This window comes from Lissotriton helveticus, chromosome 1_1, assembly GCF_964261635.1.
Source record: "Lissotriton helveticus chromosome 1_1, aLisHel1.1, whole genome shotgun sequence".
Lineage (NCBI taxonomy): Eukaryota > Metazoa > Chordata > Amphibia > Caudata > Salamandridae > Lissotriton > Lissotriton helveticus.
Window position 1 is genome coordinate 327560457 of NC_136057.1, and position 20489 is coordinate 327580945.

The window sequence follows — 20489 nt, forward strand, 5'->3', positions numbered from 1 at the left end:
ACAATGCAGATGGACAACCCTGTCAGAGAATGTATAAAGCCAACTGAACCACAATAGCAAAATTGCCTGAAAGATGCCTTCCAAACGCCCTCTTCATTATCTGTGTTTATGTCTGTCTTTAGTGCTATGTGATGATATGAGCTCTCACCATTGCTGAGGACCTAAAAAGACAAATCATTTTATCCATACCAATCTTCCAATTCCACTCAGATCTCAATGTCACCAGCAATGTTGAGATCTCTGTGCTTTGACACAGCACATTAGCCTTTTAAGATTGCAGCACCGTCTCAGCCTGTCCCAGTCCTCTCTTTGGTGGCCTTTGATGATTTGACCCTGCTCATCTATTTATTCACCCTTTCATAGTCGGACCTAGTCCCATCCATAAGTCAGGCAGAAGAGCACAATAGTCTGATGGCATTTTGGCAAATATGAGGCCACACAGGAATGATTGCTTGTGTTTTGTCACACATGACAAGGCATAGGGGACTTTCCTGTAAACACCTAACTCTTCCTCCCAGTCACTGACTCCCTTTTACTGTCCAATACCCTGTGTCAATCTCCTACCCTGTGTCAATCTCCTGCTGTTTGTTTGTTCTCCACTAGTTTGACAATATCCCTACACCTACCTACCACAATCACTGTCCACTTACTTACCTATCTAGCATCACTCATCCTGCTTCTCGTTGCAACTATCTGCACTGTCAACTCACAGTTTCCACCGCTCTGGAAATACTTGTTGAAATGTTTGCTCCCTAGACACCACAGCTCTTGCCCTTCCAAATATCTCTATTACTTAATGCTGATTTCATAATGTTTATAACTGCAGTAGCTCTGGCAGGTTGTCTGAAAGTCTTAGTCTACCTATTTGATCTAGAATCATTCAGATTGTCTCCTGACTCATTCATATTATCTTTCAGGCATGACCTGAGCGTGCCTGTCCTCCTTGAAAATGAAGTACTGAAATCAATTGCTACAAAGCACCAAAAAACACCTGCAAATGTATCCATTCGCTATCTCATGCAGCGCGGCGTCGTCCCCATTTTCAAGAGTTTTAACCCAGATCACAGCTCCAAAAACCTGGAGGTAAGGTGGAAACATCAAAACTTCTTTAAGTTTATTTGTTGATTTCAAGTCATGCCTAATGTTACATTTAGCTGTTTCTTGCTCCTGTAGCAATATTTATACCGTTCAACATATCAACGCTTGATAGGAATAAGGAAAGATAAAGATAACAAGCATTGACAAAGTCACTAGGTCTCGGCTGTACTATGTTGTGAAATCTCTTCTTGTTTCAGGATGCTCTCCAACAGAAAATAACTATTTTCACGGAAGTGAGTCCGCCGACATCATAGTGAGGGCCTGAGTGTCTGTACCAAATTTTGATTCATATTGTTTCAGTTATTTTTTTAATTCGCATTCTTAAAAAAAATGGAAAAACGAAACAGGATCACCTGAGAAAGCGAATTCACAACTTCTCACCTTGAATTTCAAAACGTAGCGTACCTCAGCTGGGTAATGTTAGAAAAAGCGGGAAAATATAGCTGATTCAATGTACGGTTATGCTAAGGCAAGCGAACATGTTTAAAACGTACACAAATACCAACATATAACAAAGGAGTAGGTTTACACTCGTATGACTGAAGTTGTTTGATCCCCTGTGCTTACACTGGGGTCTGTCTTCATAACTTGAGCCTCCTGGTTGACCTTATGAACAGATTTCTTTATTTCCTATCCCTACTTTCTTTGAACATAAATGTTAATAACCCTGCCCTCTGACAAGAAGGTTACATATGTAGGTTTTTAGAATGTTCATAGTCAGTAAGATATATATTATACATTTAATTTATTTTATCTGGCAGGTTTTTGACTTCAGCCTCACCCCAGAAGACATGAACGCCCTTGATGAACTCAATAGAAACCACCGCTACTTTACACTGAAGCAGTAAGTCACCTTTTGACTATATCTTAATAGTCCTGTAATGTTTCCTTTCCTATGAAGGTGAAAAGGGAGGCGAAAGAGCTGTAGAGACTCAGAGGCTGATTTGGAGAGGGGTAGAATTATGGCACTCCCCTGACTAACTTCATTTGTATTCACCAACTCTATTTAGAGGGTGTCAGAAGGTGGCGTAAACCTTGGTGCAGCTGTTTACAGTACAGTGAGGGAATGGGGGGGGGCAGAGGGGAACCTTGCATCTTCCTTCACAAAGGCTCAGAGTTGATCCAGTCCAGGCAACAGATCTAAATAGCAAACTAACATTGTTTTATGCTGCATACCTGCTATTGAATCCACTTTTCAGTCTATGTCTTTTACTAACTTGGGTCCCCTGATGGATATCTAGCAGTTTCCCTTGCACACGTTTCCTCTTCTCTGCATATCGCCCATGTTCCCAAAATGAATGGATCGTGTAGTTGAAAAGCCTGGTTGAACCTCTGGTTTAGTCACCCATCCCACATCTGCCACTATGAACAGCCCAGGCACCACAGACACACACATCTGAAACCGTAGTGGCTGTCTTGCAACTTTCACATGCCTCTGTTCATCATAGCTTGACAGTCACATGGCAGCCATCTTGAAAATTAATGTATTACAAACAGATTACATTTTTGCAGCGGGTGAAGCACTTAAGCTACTAGTCATACTAAAAAATCTGGATGAGCTGGGGGAAGGCCAGACGCTCTTATTTACAATGTGATACTCAATTCCATAATGCTTATGGCGGTAGTTCTCACCATAAAATCACATTGATTCCAATGATTTAAGGAGGTTACTTAATAGCCCTCTTGTGTAAAGTAAATTAATTATTGTTGAGATCTTAAAAAGTACACTGCAGAGTGTATTTGTAGTAACAATAAGCTGGACTCCACTGTAAATAAATATCATACAAATCCAAAGAGTAGTATGATAAAAAATCGTTCAGTACAATATCTGATCACATTGTGAATAAAGGAAGATAACGAATTTAGTTAAGAGAGGCTGTTATTCTGGGGTAGCGGGAGATTACTAACTATGCCCTCATTGCAGGTTGGACAGATACGGTGAGGTATTTACCTTAAGTGGTAATTACCTCTAGTTCTGAGTTTTCAACTTGAAAATGAGCCATAACATGAATAGTTAGATTTTAACAAGTTTGGCCTTTGTTCAGTGTCTTTTCCCCAATAACATTATGGCAGGTTTGACCTGTCGGATTCTATTGAGGAAAACCCACAAGGGTGTGATAATTATCACATAACTTGCAGATCTGATCCCTGCGCAAACTCTTGTTTGTACAGATATATGAACGTTTCCCTTACATTGTAGTGAGAATGTAGTGTTGGATAAGTGAGAATAGTTCTTTTCTGCATGTAGAAAGCAGAGGAAACTTCCCAAGTTGAAGGAATTCATGGCTTTGTTTGAAGTCTGGAGGAACAACCACAGCTTGATTACTTTTTAGGTTTCGCCTGCACAGCGCTTGAGCTGTGCTTGTGAAATCCCTTGAATTTAATTTATCTTAAAAGGGAGATCTGATCAGTTCCCAATGCCATATTACTGTGTTCATTGGCTTTTGTGTGGAACTTTTTTCAAAATTTCCCCTGGCTGCACGCATTTACGATACTTCTACTAAAGCTGTTCACACTGTTTAAGCCACATTCACTGTCAAGATAAACTCTCTTCCCACGTAAAAAGCAGACAGCTTCGAACAGTATGCTCGAATGCTTGCTTTTTTTTACCTGCTTGTGTAAAGCCGATGCTTTATCCATAGAACATTTGTGGCATTTCCTATTCCTGCCTCAGTACCTTTCTTTGCACTTTGTAGGCATTATCGGATTGATTTTTTCAACTTAACCTATTTGGTCTTTATGATCAAATTCTGAATGTTGTAAAAAACATTGTACGTTAAAAATAAATTTAATATACAAGAGCTGCGCTATATTTTACTACTAAACAATCAATCAATCAATCATATCATTTGTAAAGCGCACTACTCACCCGTGAGGGTCTCAAGGAGCTGGGGTGTGGAATGCTGCTACTGCTCGATAAGCCAGGTCTAGAGGAGTTTTCTGAAGGTCAGCAGATCTTAGGCCTGCCGTAAGTAGATGGGGAGGGTGTTCCAGGTCTTTGGCAGCGAGGTGGGAGAATGATCTGCCAATGAAGGTCGCTCTTCTGAAGTGGGGGACTGTGGCGATGGCAAAGTCGGCGGAGCGGAGCTGGCGGTTGGGGGTGTAGAAGCTGAGTTGTCTGTTGAGGTACGTTGGTCCGGTGTTGTGGAGTGCCTTGTGTGCGTGGGTGAAGAGCTTGAAGGTTATCCTCTTGTTGACTGGGAGCCAGTGCAGGTCCCTCAGGAAGGGTGTGATGTGGCTGCGGCGAGGGATGTCGAGAATCTGGCGTGCAGAGGCATTCTGGATGCGTTGGAGCCGTCTCAGGAGTTAGTCCGAGGCTCCTACGTAGAGGGCGTTTCCGTAGTCCAACCTGCTGCTGATAAGGGTCTGGGTGACCGTTCTTCTCATTTCAGTGGGGATCCACTTGTAGATCCTGCAGAGCATGCAGAGGAGACAGCGTTGACTTGTTTAGTCATGGAGAGGGTGGAGTCGAGGATGACCCCTAGGTTGCGTGCGTGGTCGGTGGGTGTTTGGACGGTTCCCAGTGCGGTCGGCCACCAGGAGTCATCCCAGGCCGAACGGGTGGATCCGAGGATGAGGACCTCCACCTTGTCCGAGTTCAGCTTCAGTCGGCTGTTCCTCATCCATTCAGCGACAGCCTTCATTCCTTTGTGAAGGTTGGTTTTGGCGGTGTGGGGGTCCTTGGTGAGGGAGAGGATCAGCTGGGTGTCATCAGCGTAGGAGATGATGTTGAGGTCGTGCCGACAGGTGACGTGGGCGAGCAGTGCCATGTAGATGTTAAACAGAGTTGGCTGAGGGATGAGGCCTGGGGTACTCCGCAGATGATCTTGATGGCTTCAGAGCGGAAGGGGGGGAAGGCGTACGCTCTGTTTTCTGCCGGAGAGGAAGGAGGTGGTCCAGTACATGGCCTTCTCTTGGATCCCGGCATTGTGGAAGCGTGTTCGTAGTGTGTGGTGTCAGACCGTGTCGAAGGCGGCTGACAGGTCCAGGAGGATGAGGGCCACCATTTCTCCAATGTCCAGCGGGGATTTGATGTCATCGGTGGCAGCGATGAGGGCAGTCTCGGTGCTGTGTTTGCTGCGAAACCCGAACTGGGAAGGGTCCAGGATGTTGTTCTCCTCAAGGCAGCGTGTCTGTTGTTCGTTGATGGTCTTCTCGATGACCTTTGCCTTGAACGGGAGCAGGGAGATGGGCCAGAAGTTCTTGAGGTCCTTGGAGTCTGCCTTGGGTTTCTTGAGTAAGGCGTTGATCTCGGCGTGCTTCCAGCTCTCCAGGAAGGTTGCTGTCGCGAAGGAGGTGTTGATGACTTTCCGGAGAAGGGGTGGGATGGCTGTGCTGGCTTTGTTGAAGATGGGGTGTGGGCATGGGTCTGACGGAGATCCGGGTGGATGGTGTTCATGATCTTGATGTTGTCATCATCGTTGATGTTGGTCCAGGAGAGCAGGCGGTTGGTGCGAATGGTGGTCGAGGGGGCAGATGTCTCAGTGGTTGTTGGGGCGGTCGTGGCGTTGAAGCTGTTGTGGATGTCTGCGATCTTGCGGTGGAAGAAGGTGGCCAGCGAGTCGCACAGGTCTTGCGAGGGTGGGACGTCGTTAGTGTTGGAGCTGGGGTCGGAGAGTTCCTTCATGATGTTGAAGAGCTCTTTGCTGTTGTGCGCATTGTTGTCTAGGCGGTCTTTGAAGGAGGCCCTTTTGGCGGATCTGAGGAGGTGATGGTGTCTGCGGATGGCATTCTTGTGGGCTGCGTGGCTGTCCGGTGTTCGTTCACGGAGCCAGACCTTCTCCAGCAGGTTTGTTTTGAGGCCCGTAGGTCTTCAGTGAACCAGCTGGCTGACTTGTTGGAGTGACTGTTGGAGGGTTTCTTGATTGGGGGGAGGGTGTTGGCGCAGTCGTTGAACCACTGTCTGAGATTGTGGGTGGCGGTGTCGAGGTCGGTGGGGACGGCGGGTAGGCTCTGGGCGAGGGTGGTGGTTAGCTGGTCTTCGGTGACTTTGCTCCAGCAGCGGCGAGGCATCTGTTGGGTGCAGTGGAGCATGGTGGGTTTCTTGAAGGTGAAGTGGATGTAGCGATGGTCGGTCCAGTGGACTTCGGTGGTGTGGTTGAAGGAGACGTGGGGGCTTGCGGAGAAGATGGGGTCAAGCATGTGACCGGCGGAGTGGGCGGGTGTTGTAACGAGTTGTCTGAGTCCGAGGTTGGCTAGGTTGTTGATCAGGGTGGTGGAGTTGGTGTCGTTGTTGTTCCTTGAGGTGGAAGTTCAGGTCCCTGAGGAGGTTGTAGTGCGTGGAGGCTGGGGCGTGTGTGCTGACGAAGTCGGGGATGGAGTTGCTGAACTGTGGTTGGGGTCTGGGGGTCTGATGATGAGGGTTCCTCTGAGGGTGGTGTTGGGGTCGGTGTGGATCTGGAAGTGCAGGTGTTCGGTGGTGCTGAGGGTGTCGTTGGTGTTGGTCGAGACTCTGAGAGTGTTTCTGTGGATGATGGCGATTCCTCCTCCTGCTCCGTTGGTGCGGTCCCTGTAGGTGATCTTGAAGCCTTCCGGGATGGCTTTGGCTATGTCGGGTGCCGAGGCAGGGTTCATCCAGGTTCCCGTCAGGAAGGTGACGTCTGGGGAGTTTGAGTCGAGTAGGTCCCAGAGTTCAACGGCGTGTTTGCGGGCGGAACTGGTGTTGAGAAGGATGTATCTGAGGTGGTTGGATTCTTGTGAAGCTGCAGTTCCGGCAGGTGAAAGCTCCTTGGGTGTGCTACGAGGCGGCAAGGAAGCAGGTGTGTGATGGTCCGGTGTTTAGTGCATGGAGGGTTCTGGCATCGTAGTAGTGGCTGGCGATGAGGCGTTCGCGGGGTCCAGGGGTCCTGTCGCTAACCGCGGTCCAGGCGCGGAGCGGCACAGATGAGCTTGCCTTATGCGTGCCAGTGGCGCGGCCGCTGTGCGGCCTACAAATGAGGGGATGTGGGAGGGAGGAGCAGCTGGGAGGCGGGAGCGGGGCGGCGAATGGGATTGCAGGGGGGCGGGGCCGCAGGGACGCAGCGGCGGGAAAAACAGGCAGGGGCCACAGGAGAACTGGGCACAAGAAGGAAAAACAAGTTTAGGAAAGAAAACAAGTAAAGGCACAGAGGAATAAAAACAAGTCTGTGCAAGAAAGCAAGTACAGGCACAGAGGAATAAAAACAAGTCTGGGCAAGAAAGCAAGTACAGGCACAGAGGAATAAAAACAAGTCTGGGCAAGAAAGCAAGTACCGGCACAGAGGAATAAAAACAAGTCTGGGCAAGAAAGCAAGTACAGGCACAGAGGAATAAAAGCAAGTCTGGGCAAGAAAACAAGTACAGGCACAGAGGAATAAAAACAAGTCTGGGCAAGAAGCAAGTTAGGCACAGGGGGAAAATACAAGATTAGGGTTAGAGGCAGCCACAGGGTCATGATCTAAATAGTGCAGCAGGTGCATTAACACCAGGACCAAACATTGGCAGAACTCCTCTAAACACATATTATAGCTATGTTTGATTACTAAAAATTCTGTCTCAATTGCAGTTGCCTTGAAATTAAAAGGGACCTGATTTGAATGGTGCAGAAGGTGCAGTGGCACCGGAGCCAAAAGCTCTAGGGACCCCACTAAACCCAGATTATTGCTAAAATTTAAAACTAAACAGGCAATCACAAGTGCAGTTACCTTGCAGACAACAGGGTCATGATTTCAATGTTGCAGCAGGTACAGTGACACCAGGACCAAAAGCTCTAGGCACCCCACTAAAAAACCTAAAATAGCAGTATTTTACTACTGAAACAGGCAGTCACAAGTGCAGTTACCTTGCAGACAACAGGGTAATGATTTGAATGGTGCAGCAGGTGCAGTTACACCGGGCCCAATCTTTGGCAGAACTCCTCTAAACACATAATATTGCTATATTTGACTACTAAAAAGGCAGTCATAAGTGCAGTTACCTTGCAGACAACATGGTCATAATTTCAATGGTGCAGCAGGTGTAGTGACACCAGCACCAAAAGCTATAGGCACCCCACTAAAAACCTAAAATAGCGATATTTCACTACCAAACAGGCAGTCGCAAGTGTAGTTATCTTTCAGGTACTAGAGTCATGATTTGAACGGTGCAGCAGGTGCAGTGGCAACAGGGCCACAAGTTGTCAGAACTTCTCTAAACACCTAACAGCAAACGCTATGATCTGGGAATCCATAGAGCAATATATACAGGATTCTTAGTAAAAGTATCATCAATCTCAATGCAAAATTCAAGATAAGCATGATATATGTTTTTCACTAAATTTTTCAATATAACACCCTTTTTATGAATATATATTTAAAATAGGTTAAAACTATGTATAATACAATATAAAATAATTACAAATAGAATTAATATATTTCAAAGTGCAAATTTCAGACTGAGGAACCCATTACTCATTACAACATCACAGCTTTAACCCCATCTTGTTTCGTATAATCCCTACTGCAAGCATGTATTTAGATGTATCAAATATTACATGCGGTGCTGTGTTATATTTCAGCACCCTTAGGGCATCTTGATGCTTCCTGAAACCCAACTTATTGCACAATGGGCGGATCCATTTCCTCCTTGCTCTGGCATATGTTGGACAAAAGAAGAGGATGTGCGCAGTATTTTCAATAAAACCTAAAGTGTATAGCATGCAGGTTCACTCTCCCTGTGTTCCCCAGTTTGCAGTGTAGGTTTCAATCTGGAGAATGTTGTATCTTAGTTTCAAGTACAGAATTCTCACCAAATGAGACTGTATATTGTCAAGAAATTCTTCAAAGCATCGGTTGGGTTTAACATTAAGAAATTGTGTTGTTCATCTACCCAGATTAAGGTCTCGTTGGAGTGCATTCATAATATGTGTCCAGTATGTTTGTTTCAGTATATTTTTACAACTCGGTAGTAACTTATGTGACTCGGTCCAATGAACAAAGGCCTAGTTCTATGAACCATTTCTTGACAAATCTAAGCCAAGGGAAAGTTAGGCATCTATTAACGGCGAGGAGTTCTTTAACGCCTTTTCTATACACCACTAATTCTAGTGTTATGCATAGCTGAATCCAATAAAGCAATGGTCGCAGTGTTGCAATTTGCCCTATACATTTTATGTTTAAGTAATGAAACATTGGGATAAGTGGTGTTGCCATACGTAATCCCATTAGTTTCCTCACAAATTTATATTCCCCATTTGTTATTTGCTGAATGTTGCCAGTGCCCCAGAGTTCTGTTCTGTATAGAGCTGCTGCCTGCGCTTTACACGTATAGACCTCTAGGGCTGGTGTCAAAGGTTTTCTTCAGGATAGACTATACTTTTTAAGGATAACCCCTGACCCCTGTGTGAGCACTAATGCTGAGTGGTTTGTCTGCGGTTTCTATGTTAGCTTTGAGTCAAGTAATACGCCTAAATAGGTCAAGTTTGGACATGCTCTAGTTTTTGATTATTCACCCTGAAATTATTCCTGAAGTCCTTGTGGGGATTTATAGCCATATACTTGGTCTTCCCGATGTTTATTCCTCAGCCTTTTTCATTTCAATACATATTAAAGTTGTCCACTAAATTTTGCAAGCCCTTCAGTGTCTGCGAGACCAGAATAGTGTAGTCTGTGAATAATAATGCTGGAACTAAGGTGTCGATTAGGATGGCGGACGGAATGCGTCCGTCCGCCATCCCCGAGGTGGAGGGACCGTCTGCAAGGGTAGCGGCATTCCCTCCATGCCAATTAGGATGTGACCGCCACCCTGGTGGTCACATCCTGTATCTTTAACATTGCGGCAGGTGCTGCTTCAAGCAGCACCCGCCGCAATGTTAAAAATGCATGCATTGCATTTGCATGCACAAAGCGGCAGGCACCGCGCGGTGCCTGCCGCTTTGTGCATGCACATGCAGGGGGGTACCATAGGTACCCCCATGTGCACCCCACCCCCCTTCACCCTGGGTCCCCACAAGGGCCCCCCAGTAGCAAAGGTCCACATGCTTTTCCACGGCGGAAAAACCGCCGCGGAAAAGCATGTTTACACACGCTTCCTAATTTGGCTGGCGGTGTCTTGCAGACACCGCCACTAAATAGCGGTCTACACCCCGTGCTTCCACCGGCCCGGAGGATGCGGATTCACCGCCATCATAATTGACCCCTAGATTCCCACTTAGCTTTGGAGTGTTGTTTTAAGGTATTTTTACGTAATCAGCCACATCATTAATATAGAGCACGAACAGAGTGGGCTCGAGCACACATCCCTGTCTCACTCCTCTATCTATTGGGATCGGTTCAGTAAGCTCGCCATTCATGCCCCAGCAGACTCTTGCGTAATTTTCGCGATGTAGCCTTACCATCTGGTCTAGCAGATTTGCTGGCACTCCAATGAGTTCCACAATAGGCATCTGGGTACTCGGTTAAAGGCTGCCCCTAGATCTACAAATGCTATGTAGATATGGCCTTCCTTTACCTTGGTATATTTCCAAATAATGCATGAAAGCTAGAAAACGTGATCTACTGTGAATCCTGCCTGGTACGGGGGCATTATGTTGTTGGTGTCTATCCATTCATTAAGCCTATTTAAAAGTTGTCTTGCATTCATTTTTTGCAATACATCTATTAGGCTAATTGGCTTATAATTCTCAGGTTTCTGTTTACTACCTTTTTTGTGGATAGGGACAATTTTGGCCCATCTCCATATAGTCGGTATTGGAGCATCTGAAGCTATGACATTGCTAATCAGGTTGACATATTGGACCCATGCCTTTTAATCATGTTTGAACAGATCTCCAGGAAGTCTGTCTAATCCTGGAGCTTTTCCCTGCTTGACAGTATCTATCGCATTTGTGGTTCCTTTTAGGGTAACGATAATCCCATCTCCGTCACCATTTGCAGGTCCATGGTATTCAATGGTGGAAGACTGGAAACCTGAATATAGGTTAGAAAAGTGCTCGGTCCAGGCAGCAGTGTTCAGATAATGCTGACTTGATCCTTGCCCCTGTCGTTTTGTTTGATTTTGCAGCCTGAAGGAGATCCATCCAAATATTTTCCTCCCAGTTCTTTTTTGCAGTGACCAGTGTTTTCATATGGCTGTCCCTGTCACTCCATATTGAATCTGCAGTTCCCTGTTTTAGACTTTCAAGAAGGTGTGTTTTTGCTTTCCTGCAGTCCGGGGTGTACCAAGGATTGATTTTTTTATTTGTCTTGCAGTTATGCTTAGGTTTCTTTCTAGCATCTCCAGTGAGAAAGGGCTCTAACTTTGTGACCAAGAGGTTATGCATTGCAATTACTGAGGTTCCACTTGTTTCTACATAGGGACCTACTACCTCTGCAAATGTCTTGTAAATATTAGTCATTATCTCTATGCTGTACATAATCCGAGGCCATTTAAGGACACTGCAGTTGTTCCCTATTAGGGGCTGTGTTTTAGGTAGGCATATGTTAGGTAACTCGTCCCTTGTTGTGTAGTCTATTACTCTAGGCGAAGAGGGCGATGGTCACTGTCCTCTCTTACGTCTATCTTGAAGCTCAAAATCATACTCCAAGTGTGCATGCTATGCATGATATAGTCTATTCTAGATTGTGATCTACCTCATTTAAATGTATGTAAGGAACGATTTTCAGAAGGGGCCTCACTTCAGCATGTTTCCAGTCCTCAGGTAAGGAGGCCATGGTGTTCAGGACATGGGGGTGACATACGCATCAGAACTTTTATTTGTTTTAGTGATGCATGCAGGCTTGGTTGCATGCAAACCGTACTAATATAATGGTACCTTTTTGCATTCAGATGCTGTGAGTGTTATGTACGAGTGAAAGGTTTATATGCAAAAAGCAGGGCAATTTGTTTGCAGATAATTGTTGGATTGTCATGCTTTTGTAATTCACTCGAACAAAACTAAAAAGGAAAATATCCATCCTCTGATGCACACATTGTTAATCAGCTAGGTGGTTGAAGAGTGCAATGTCTAGGATCTTGTGTTTTTCCATCCTTTAGGAAGATGGATGGAAACAGGACTTAAGCTTCCATATATACTTTTGAATAGCCTGCATAACGATACATGAGCAAAGCATGAGTTGATCCCTCCTGGGTCCACTTAAAACCATGCATTGAAAATATATATAAGGAATTTCTATGGGGTGGGTTAGTGTTAGACCTGTCAGCATTAGGGCTAACCTTTTGCCTTACTCCTCTAATTTTGCTGATCTAGTTTTTGCTGGCCTTAGGACTCTGCGTATGTTACTAATCCTAATCAGTGCTAATGTAAGTCTGCTCGTTCCCTAAAACATGGTACCATTGGCTTACACCAGACTGGCACATTTATTTTATTTATAAGCCCCTCCTAAATTGCTACTACTCTGTACCCAGTGCCTATAAATTAAATGCTGCTAGTGGGTTTGCAGCACTAATTGTGACAACCACTGTTATAGACCTGCCATTGCAGCCTGTGTGTGCAGTTTTAAAATGCAATTTTGACCTAGCATAATAAACCATTTGCCAGAACTAAACCTTCCTTTTTAGGTGTCGGCTAGGAAGTGCATGCACTGTCTCTTCAAGACATGTTGTTAGCAATCAGTGGGCTACGACTTGCCTACAGACTTATCATTTTTTTGCATCTAGATCGCTCTGGTATCCTTCATTCCCATTTGAGCATAGCATTAATGCGTCATGCCTATTCCTATGTTTGACCCTCCCCTAGAGCATGACTAAGTACTTGTGTCCATACACTGCTCCCATTTTGGGTGCTACTCTTTTTCTTAGAGCTCTCTATATGAGCGCTTGTGTTTTCTCACTACGTCTCCTCCCACCCGGCTCCAGCCCTGTTGCTTCTGTCGGTTGCACATCCTTATAATATCTACTGTATTTCACTGTAGAGTTCTGATTTCACATGCTTTTATACGTAACTCTTGCAATCTCATTAAATAAGATGGAGAGGACTTTCTCTATTCATAGCAAATTTATCCAGAAGGGAGAATGTTTACACATGTGCTGCCTTTCATAGGTGAATTTGTCAGTTGGCATGGCATAACCAAGGGTTTAAGGTGACAGAGGGAGACATAGGAAGAACAAAGTGATCACATGTCCGCTACTTACACTGACTGTCAGCAAATTCCATGCAACACTCGTTGTCAGTTGTTGATGTTTTACTGCATGCGGTTTCTCCGTAATTTTAGCACTTCCACATCCCTTAACAACCAATCCCACAGCTGACTAGATTTTTGAAGATGTATGTGAAGTGTGCAGCAGAATTGGAACATTGGCAGCACCTTAGCCAATAATAGTGCTTGGTAGAATTGCAATGTGCTCATTAGCTGTGGAGTCACCATGCGCCTTTCTTCGTCGCTCTAATTTTTTATTTAGTTATGTAGCGCTCCATAAGAGTACATCTTCATGTTGCAGGCTGTCTCTCCTCCCCCCCCCACCCTCTTTCCCTTGTTGCTTGTCTACAATGGGTTACATTTGGTCCTGTCTGTGGTTCTCTGTGCCTCATTTCTGCAGTTTGTAGTTTCTGTGCTCACCTCTTTCTTCTGGTGCCTTACCTTTATAGCTCATCTCTGAGCTATGCATTCTCTCCCATGTAGCGCTGCTTTTTTTGTGAGGGTTGCCGATGTTGTGTGCAATATTTATCCTTTATACTTTACTTATAATTAAAATAACTTGTTTCTTTTGAAGCAATTGATATTACTGAGTTTTAGTTTTTTTACGATGCACTGTAACTCACTAGTGTTGATCCTATTCTGCTTGCATCGCGCTCTGAGAGTTGAAAGACTCAGGGGTATATTCACAAGAACGTATGATAACCACCGAGAGAGTATGGTTATGCAACTTTCAACATCGCAGCCTATCACAGGAAAGTAACCGTGTGACAACGTGGAATTCACAAAAAGGCGGGAGATTGCGATAGTCTGCCAAAACCGCGGACAATATCCGCAATACAACCACATCGATGGAGACAAAAACACAAACCACAACATCAAAAAACCTGCGATGGGCCAAAGCGCGATGAGGAAATCAGCGATAAGCAGCGTCAGGCCTGCAACACACACCTGGCAGGTGGGAAAAATCACCATAAAAGTAGAAAAAACACCCAAACACAAACTGACCAACACCCAAGCACTATGGAGGCAGCCGGAGCAGGCACAGACGGCGAGCGCAACCCCACAAGCCCCCCGGACGACCAGCTCAGGACCTTGGGGACAGGGAAGGGCAAGGACAAGAAGAAAAGGAAGACAAAGTTCAGTCCGCAGGCAAACAGGATCATAGTCACGGAGGTGATGGAACACCATTAACAACTGTTTGTCACCTCCAACGTGTCATTGGGCACCTAAAATGGAATATGGCAGGACATCGTGAACAAAGTGAATGCCGTTGGGGAGTAGAAGAGGACAATGGACGAGGTCAAGAGGCTATGGAATAACATCAAGCGGAAGACCAAAGAGAAACTCTCCGCCAACCAGAAGGCAGCAACGCAGACTGGAGGTGGGGGCCCAGCGCCACAGCTCATGCTGGATGACATGGAGGAGCTGGTGTCGACAGTCATCAGTGTGGAGTCTGTGGCCGGAGTCGGGGGATCGGACACTGCTCCACAAGACATAACACAACTGCAACAGGGTGAGTGACCACCAGGTACTAGGGGGGTGGGTGGAGATGGGTACAATGGCACGCATGCACAATCAAGCAGAGCACAATGCACACCCACAATGACTCTGCATCCTCGCCCAGATCTACAGGCTGTCACAATGTACAATGCCATGCTATCTGAATGTCCACATGTACCATGCGGGTACATACATGTGGACACATTGTAATACACCATCTCCCCTTCACATCGCAGGGGCACCGTCAACACCTCCTGCAGATAAGTTCCAGCCACCCTTCACTGATAACAACACCAGCATCGACACCCAAACCATCCAAGACATCATTGACCTCATCCGCCACTCACCTCCAGGATCAGGGCAGCCCAGCTGCATCGAGGAGACCCCACCCACTACCCAAACCACCCAGCAGGAGGAACCCACAGGCCCAGCACTCTCCCAAGACCCCCAGGAACAACACATGGCCTTCCAACGCCGTGTGCTGGAGTGCCAGAGGGAGACATCTGAGCAGGGGCGGTCGGGCTTAGGCATCATGGCAACCAAACTTGACGCCATCCTTGGGTGTGTAGGCCCGCTCCATGGTCTCCAACAAGCCCTGACTGACATCGCTGGAGTCATGACGTGGAGAGAAGAACACATGTCCGCTCAGAGTGGCTCCAGCGATACCAGCCGTGAGCTGGCACTCATACGGAGGCTCATGGAGGACATGGTGCGGATGGAGGCAGAAAGGATGGCAACCACCGCTGCACATCAGCGGAATGTAGCTGGGACCTACCATGCCCTGCAAATACTCACCATGGCATTGCTGCCACAAGGCGTGGCGATGATGACTGCTGCTGCCCCCACACCATCCACATCTCTGTGGCCTGGTGTGTCACTGCCTCCCAGTGCGGCCGGCCCATTCACTCCGGCACCTGATGTGTCAGTGGGACACAGTGCTGCAGCAGGTGCAGCAACACCCACAGGTGGGGCAAAGCTCTCATCTGGGGATGAGGATGTGGATGTGCCTGTGATCAGAAGGACTCAGTAGCATTCATTTCCGCCACCTGGCCTGTTTCTGCTTGGTCCCACACATGGCCTCATTTTTTTTTTAAATATATTTTTATTGCAGAGTTATAAACAGCAGGTAAAGGAAACAGCCAGTGCACTTGCGGGCCCCCCCGTCCAATAACAGTTCACGGTTGTACACAGCCATTCAGCCCGCATCCCGGAGGCCGGGCGGCACATCAGTTCGCTCTGGAGGAGCACAGCATAGTGTACGTCCCATTGGGACCCCGGCGGAAGGTCGATTTACGTATCTGCGTTTACCCCCCCACCCGCAACAACATTCCCGTTAGCCATCCCCATGGTATCAACGTAGTTGCCCCCATCGGGGCCTGCCCAAGGCTATATGGGCCTTCGTACCAGGCCGTCCCACCCAATCAGGCCTCCCGCCACTCAATACCCCCTGTCCCAGTAGTTCCAGGCCCCCACCAGCAACCCTTCAATGGCTTCCGGCCCCCCCCAAACCCTTCTACAACTAATCCCCCCAACGCCCCCCCCCCCCTTGGCAACTGCAAAGGTTTGCGCATCGCTCCACCGAATTGGATGGTTCCACTACAGTACTGAATGACATACTGCTGTGTTCGCCCTGCGGTGTCCAGCGGCTTAGTACTCGCCGTCCACATCCACAACCAAAGCATCACGCAGAGCCTGTACCACTAACTCCCACGCACGGGCCGCATCCAGAGCCTTCTCATTCCCCAACTTCACCGCTTGCTTCATCCGGAGCACGCTCTCGCAGTCAGACCATCTCAGCAACTCATTCTTCCATCTACGCAGTGAGGGACCCCCCCTGGCCTTCCAGTGCCACGATATTTCCCTTTGAGCCAATATCAGACCCAGATCTATGAATTTACTGGTCACCTTGGTGTGCTTAGTATGCGGGAACCAGAGCAAGAGACACGTCGCCATGTCGAAGTCTACCTCCCTGTCAGTCACTTCATTCAGGAGTTCCCCTACCTCAGCCCAATAAGTTCCCAGTTGTGGACACCCCCAAAACAAGTGGTCCATGTCCGCCCCAAGGGACGAGCACCGGGGGCAACAGGCATCCGGCACCCGAAAGTGCCGCTGTAGTTTCTCCGGAGTTAGATAGGCCCTATGGAGCACATAAAAATGAACCTGCTGAAAGCGCGCGTTCCTGGTGCCCTTCCACGTGCGTCGCAGGATATGGCCCCATGCCGTATCCGGTATGGGCCGGCCAATGCTCCCCTCCCATTTAGCTTTGAGCCCATGGAGTGGTTCCAGCCCGTCGTGCAGCATCCTATTATGGAGGCACGTCACAGCTTTGAAGGTACCAGCCGCCATCACCACATATTGGCACGCCATAGTCGTCGTAGGTTCCAGGAGCCCCTCCTTCCAGTGCTTTTGCATGGCAGACACTACAGCCGCGTGTAGCAGGAAGCCCCCTTCAGGCAGTCCGAACTGGTCCCGGAGCACGTCGAACGGTGCCAACGCCCCATCTATATACAAGTCACCCACCACCTGTAGCCCCGCGGCCTCCCACTCCATCAACGGGGACCAATCCCCTCCGTGCGGCAGAGCTGTCAACATCCCAATCGGGATCTCCGGGGCATAAGGCCGCGAGGCCCTCGCCCTCCGGAGGCTCCTCTGCCAGCACAGCCGAAGCGTTCGCTCCTCCATGGTGAGGGCCCGTAATTCGAGCCGTTGCTGCATAATAATGTACGACAGCACATGGCGCCGTATCCCCCGGCCCCGGTCCTCCTCCGGCCCCCGGAACACCCTGGCCACGTTCTGCGTAAGGACCTGCAACTGCGCTGCTAAATAATACAGCTCAAGATCGGGTACGGCCATGCCCCCCTCCAGCTTGGGGCGAAGTAGCGTGCTCAAGGCTATCCTGCGTCGGCCATGCCCCCATAGAAAGCCAATAATCATTGACCGCAGTTCCCTAAACACCCCCTGGGGAATCCAGACAGGTAGCGTTCGGAAATAATAAAGGAAGCGGGGGAGCGCCACCATTTTCAACAATGCTATCCTGCCCAGGACTGTCAGCGGGAGGGTCGACCAGAAAGACAAGCTGCACACACACATGGCCTCATGACCTTCCACTGACCACCGATTCACTCAGATGCACTCACCTTGGACAGCGACATGGACTGCCACATCCTGTTTGATGACCAATGACACAGCAACCAGACTGTGGACTGTACCCTTCCTCTTCCGCAGTACTTGTCATACCCGGATGTACTCTGGCTGGCCCTCCACGGGCCCATATTGTGTAGTGTGCTTGGCATTAACCTGTACCGCTCCAGCTGCAGAACTGCACTGGATATGCAATAAACATCCAGTGACGCACTGCTGTGTCATGTCTTTCAACATTCATGTATGTATGTCTAGATGAATGTGGGGACAGTGATTTCCCTTGCGTCAATGATGCTCATCCTGTGGGATGCCAGTCAGAGGGTGCTACATAGCAATTTGTGTAACGGGTCCCACAACAGGGACACACGCATCAGCCACTTCCTTATCTGGACATGGACTGAACCACGCCCAGAGCCCATGAGTCATTGTTACAAGCCCTGCGCTGTTCTGGCGTACGGCAGGCCAGACTACTCCGCCAACGCTCCGAGGGGGGCCTCATTGCTACCCGTCGCAGGCGTACTCGCAGGTGGTGTGCAGGTCACTGGTCTAGTTGCCAGCATGTCACAGCCACTCCCTGAGGGCAGATTTTCACGCACACCACACCCATCCGGCACAGGTGTCACATGCCATGTGACCCCGCAAATATAAGGGGCAGACAATGTCACATTCCCCTCTGCCAATGGTGACTGGATGACGGACTCTCCACTGTGCTCAACCATAAAGGGCCCATGATTTGCTGCGCACAGTGTTGGTGGCACCCGGAGGCCTTGCGGCCGACACGGGCCTACCATCACATGGTGCTGAATGGTGTAGCACTGGGTTAGTGGCACCCGAAGGCCTTGCGCCGACATGGGCCTGCCACCATGTGGAGCTGACTGGGGTAGCACTGGGTTAGTGCCACCCAAAGGCCTTACGTTTGACACGGGCCTACCACAACATGGTACTGACTGGCGTAGCACTGGGTTAGTGGCACACTGAGCATTGCGGCCGGCACAGGCACCCCGCCACATGACACTGACTGGGGTTGAACAGGGTTAGTGGCACACGGAGCATTCTGGCCAGCAGAGGCACTGCGCCACGGGACGGTGACTTTCAGTGCACTGAGGTAGGGGCACCTTAAGTGCTGAGCGGGTGTGCAGCCTGCGATAATGCCCCATCCCGGCGGTCCGGACAGCTCAGGTTTTGTGTGCCCTGCAGGACCGCAGTGTAGTCCAGAGCCAGCGAGCAGTGCGGGACTACCGCCATGTGGCCTCACTTCGGGGATCACAAAGTTAGTGGCACCCATTGGGCTGAGTGGGTGTGCAGCCTGCGATGGTGCCGGGTGCACTGGTATGTCCTATGCCATGGGGTATCTCTGCCTGTGTGTGGGCGATGTTGTCTTGTGCAAGTGTGTGTACTGTGCCAGTCATGTACCTGGACTCTGTTTCAGATGACAGCTCTGACTCTGATGTGTGACCTGGTGTACTGCTATACATAGTGGTTGGAGACACACCGGTAACAGGCGGTGAGTAGTGTGGCCTGGGTGCGGCGTGGTGGCACTCTCTCTCTCTCTCTCTCGCCCCTCTCTTCTTCTCTCTCTCTCCCTCTCTTCTTCTCGCTCTCTCTCTCTCTCTTCTGTTCTCTCTCTCTCCCTGTCTCTTCTTCTCTCTCGATCTCCCCTCTCTCTCTCTCCCTCTCTCTCCCCCCTCTCTCTCTCTACCCCTCTCTTTTCTCTGTCCCCCTCTCTCTTCTTCTCTCTCCCCTCTCTTCTTCACCCTCTCTCTCTCTCCCCTCTCTTCTTCTCTCTCTCTAATTCGCTCTCTCTCTGTCCTTTGATGTGCACAGGACACACCTTCTCGTCATGTTTTTTGTCTTGCAGGCTGTGACATACCGATTGTCCAGAGGGGAGCCGCCATGTGTCTTCATTTCATTTCAGTGTTCATTTCAATAAAGTTTCATTTGTTGCTTCGAAAGTGAATGTGTGATGTTCTTTTCTGTGACCACACATGCAAGTCACCAGTTGTGATTGTGCGACATCAGCCGGATTATTTTGTACATGTTCAGGTGTAGCTGATGTGGAATGTCTTTGGTCGGGGGTGCCAGGGAGGAGTGGTCCTGGGTGTCTACAGTACCACCAGGTAGGCATGTATGAAGCGTTGGGTGAGGAATACATCCATGAATCTTGGGAGTTACCATACAGATATAGATGCAGAAATGGTGACACTCAAGTCTTTTTCAATGGTTCAGACTGCAAGAATTCATTAAGCGGGTCTTTAATTTGTCAGGATATTATGCTTTGCAGAGCTTGCAATGCTTCAGTTGCAAATATATCTTGTCAATTGAAAGGGTCCCTAGCTGCTGTGATTCATCCAGTGTTCAAACTACTGTCAAACTGGAGTTATTTGTTGTTGAATGATCAAGGTTGTTGTGGGATACTTCCAGGCATGGCATATCTGGTCAAAGTAAGTTCTAGGTTTACTTGTTGTATGCCAGTATTGTTTCCACTGACCCACACAGTCAGGGAGGCGCCGCTATGGCCTTTAGTGAGTGTTTCCCTAATACGGTTTGATTCTCTGAGCAGACTGAAAGCAATACTTTTAACAGAAAGAGGTGACCTAACCCCAGCTCGCAAGAATTTCGATCTACAGGTTGCATGGTCTTTAGCTAAGATTCAGGCCATAGTCCAAACTAACCTCCTGC

The 20489-nt window shown here is 48.2% G+C and overlaps 1 protein-coding gene and 1 long non-coding RNA gene across 4 annotated transcripts in view; one reads left to right on the forward strand and one right to left on the reverse strand.

The window, feature by feature from the left end:
- Nucleotides 1–20489, forward strand: part of LOC144803926 (estradiol 17 beta-dehydrogenase 5-like) — a 621787-nt gene that overhangs the window by 554385 nt on the left and 46913 nt on the right. Inside the window, exons 8-9 of the mRNA XM_078671888.1 lie at nucleotides 918–1083; nucleotides 1860–1942. Coding sequence (XP_078528014.1) covers nucleotides 918–1083; nucleotides 1860–1942 — 249 coding nt within the window. The remainder of the gene's footprint in view (nucleotides 1–917; nucleotides 1084–1859; nucleotides 1943–20489) is intronic.
- The window catches only part of LOC144804246 (uncharacterized), a 467319-nt gene that overhangs the window by 222802 nt on the left and 224028 nt on the right, over nucleotides 1–20489 (reverse strand). The gene's annotated exons all lie outside the window — the stretch shown is intronic.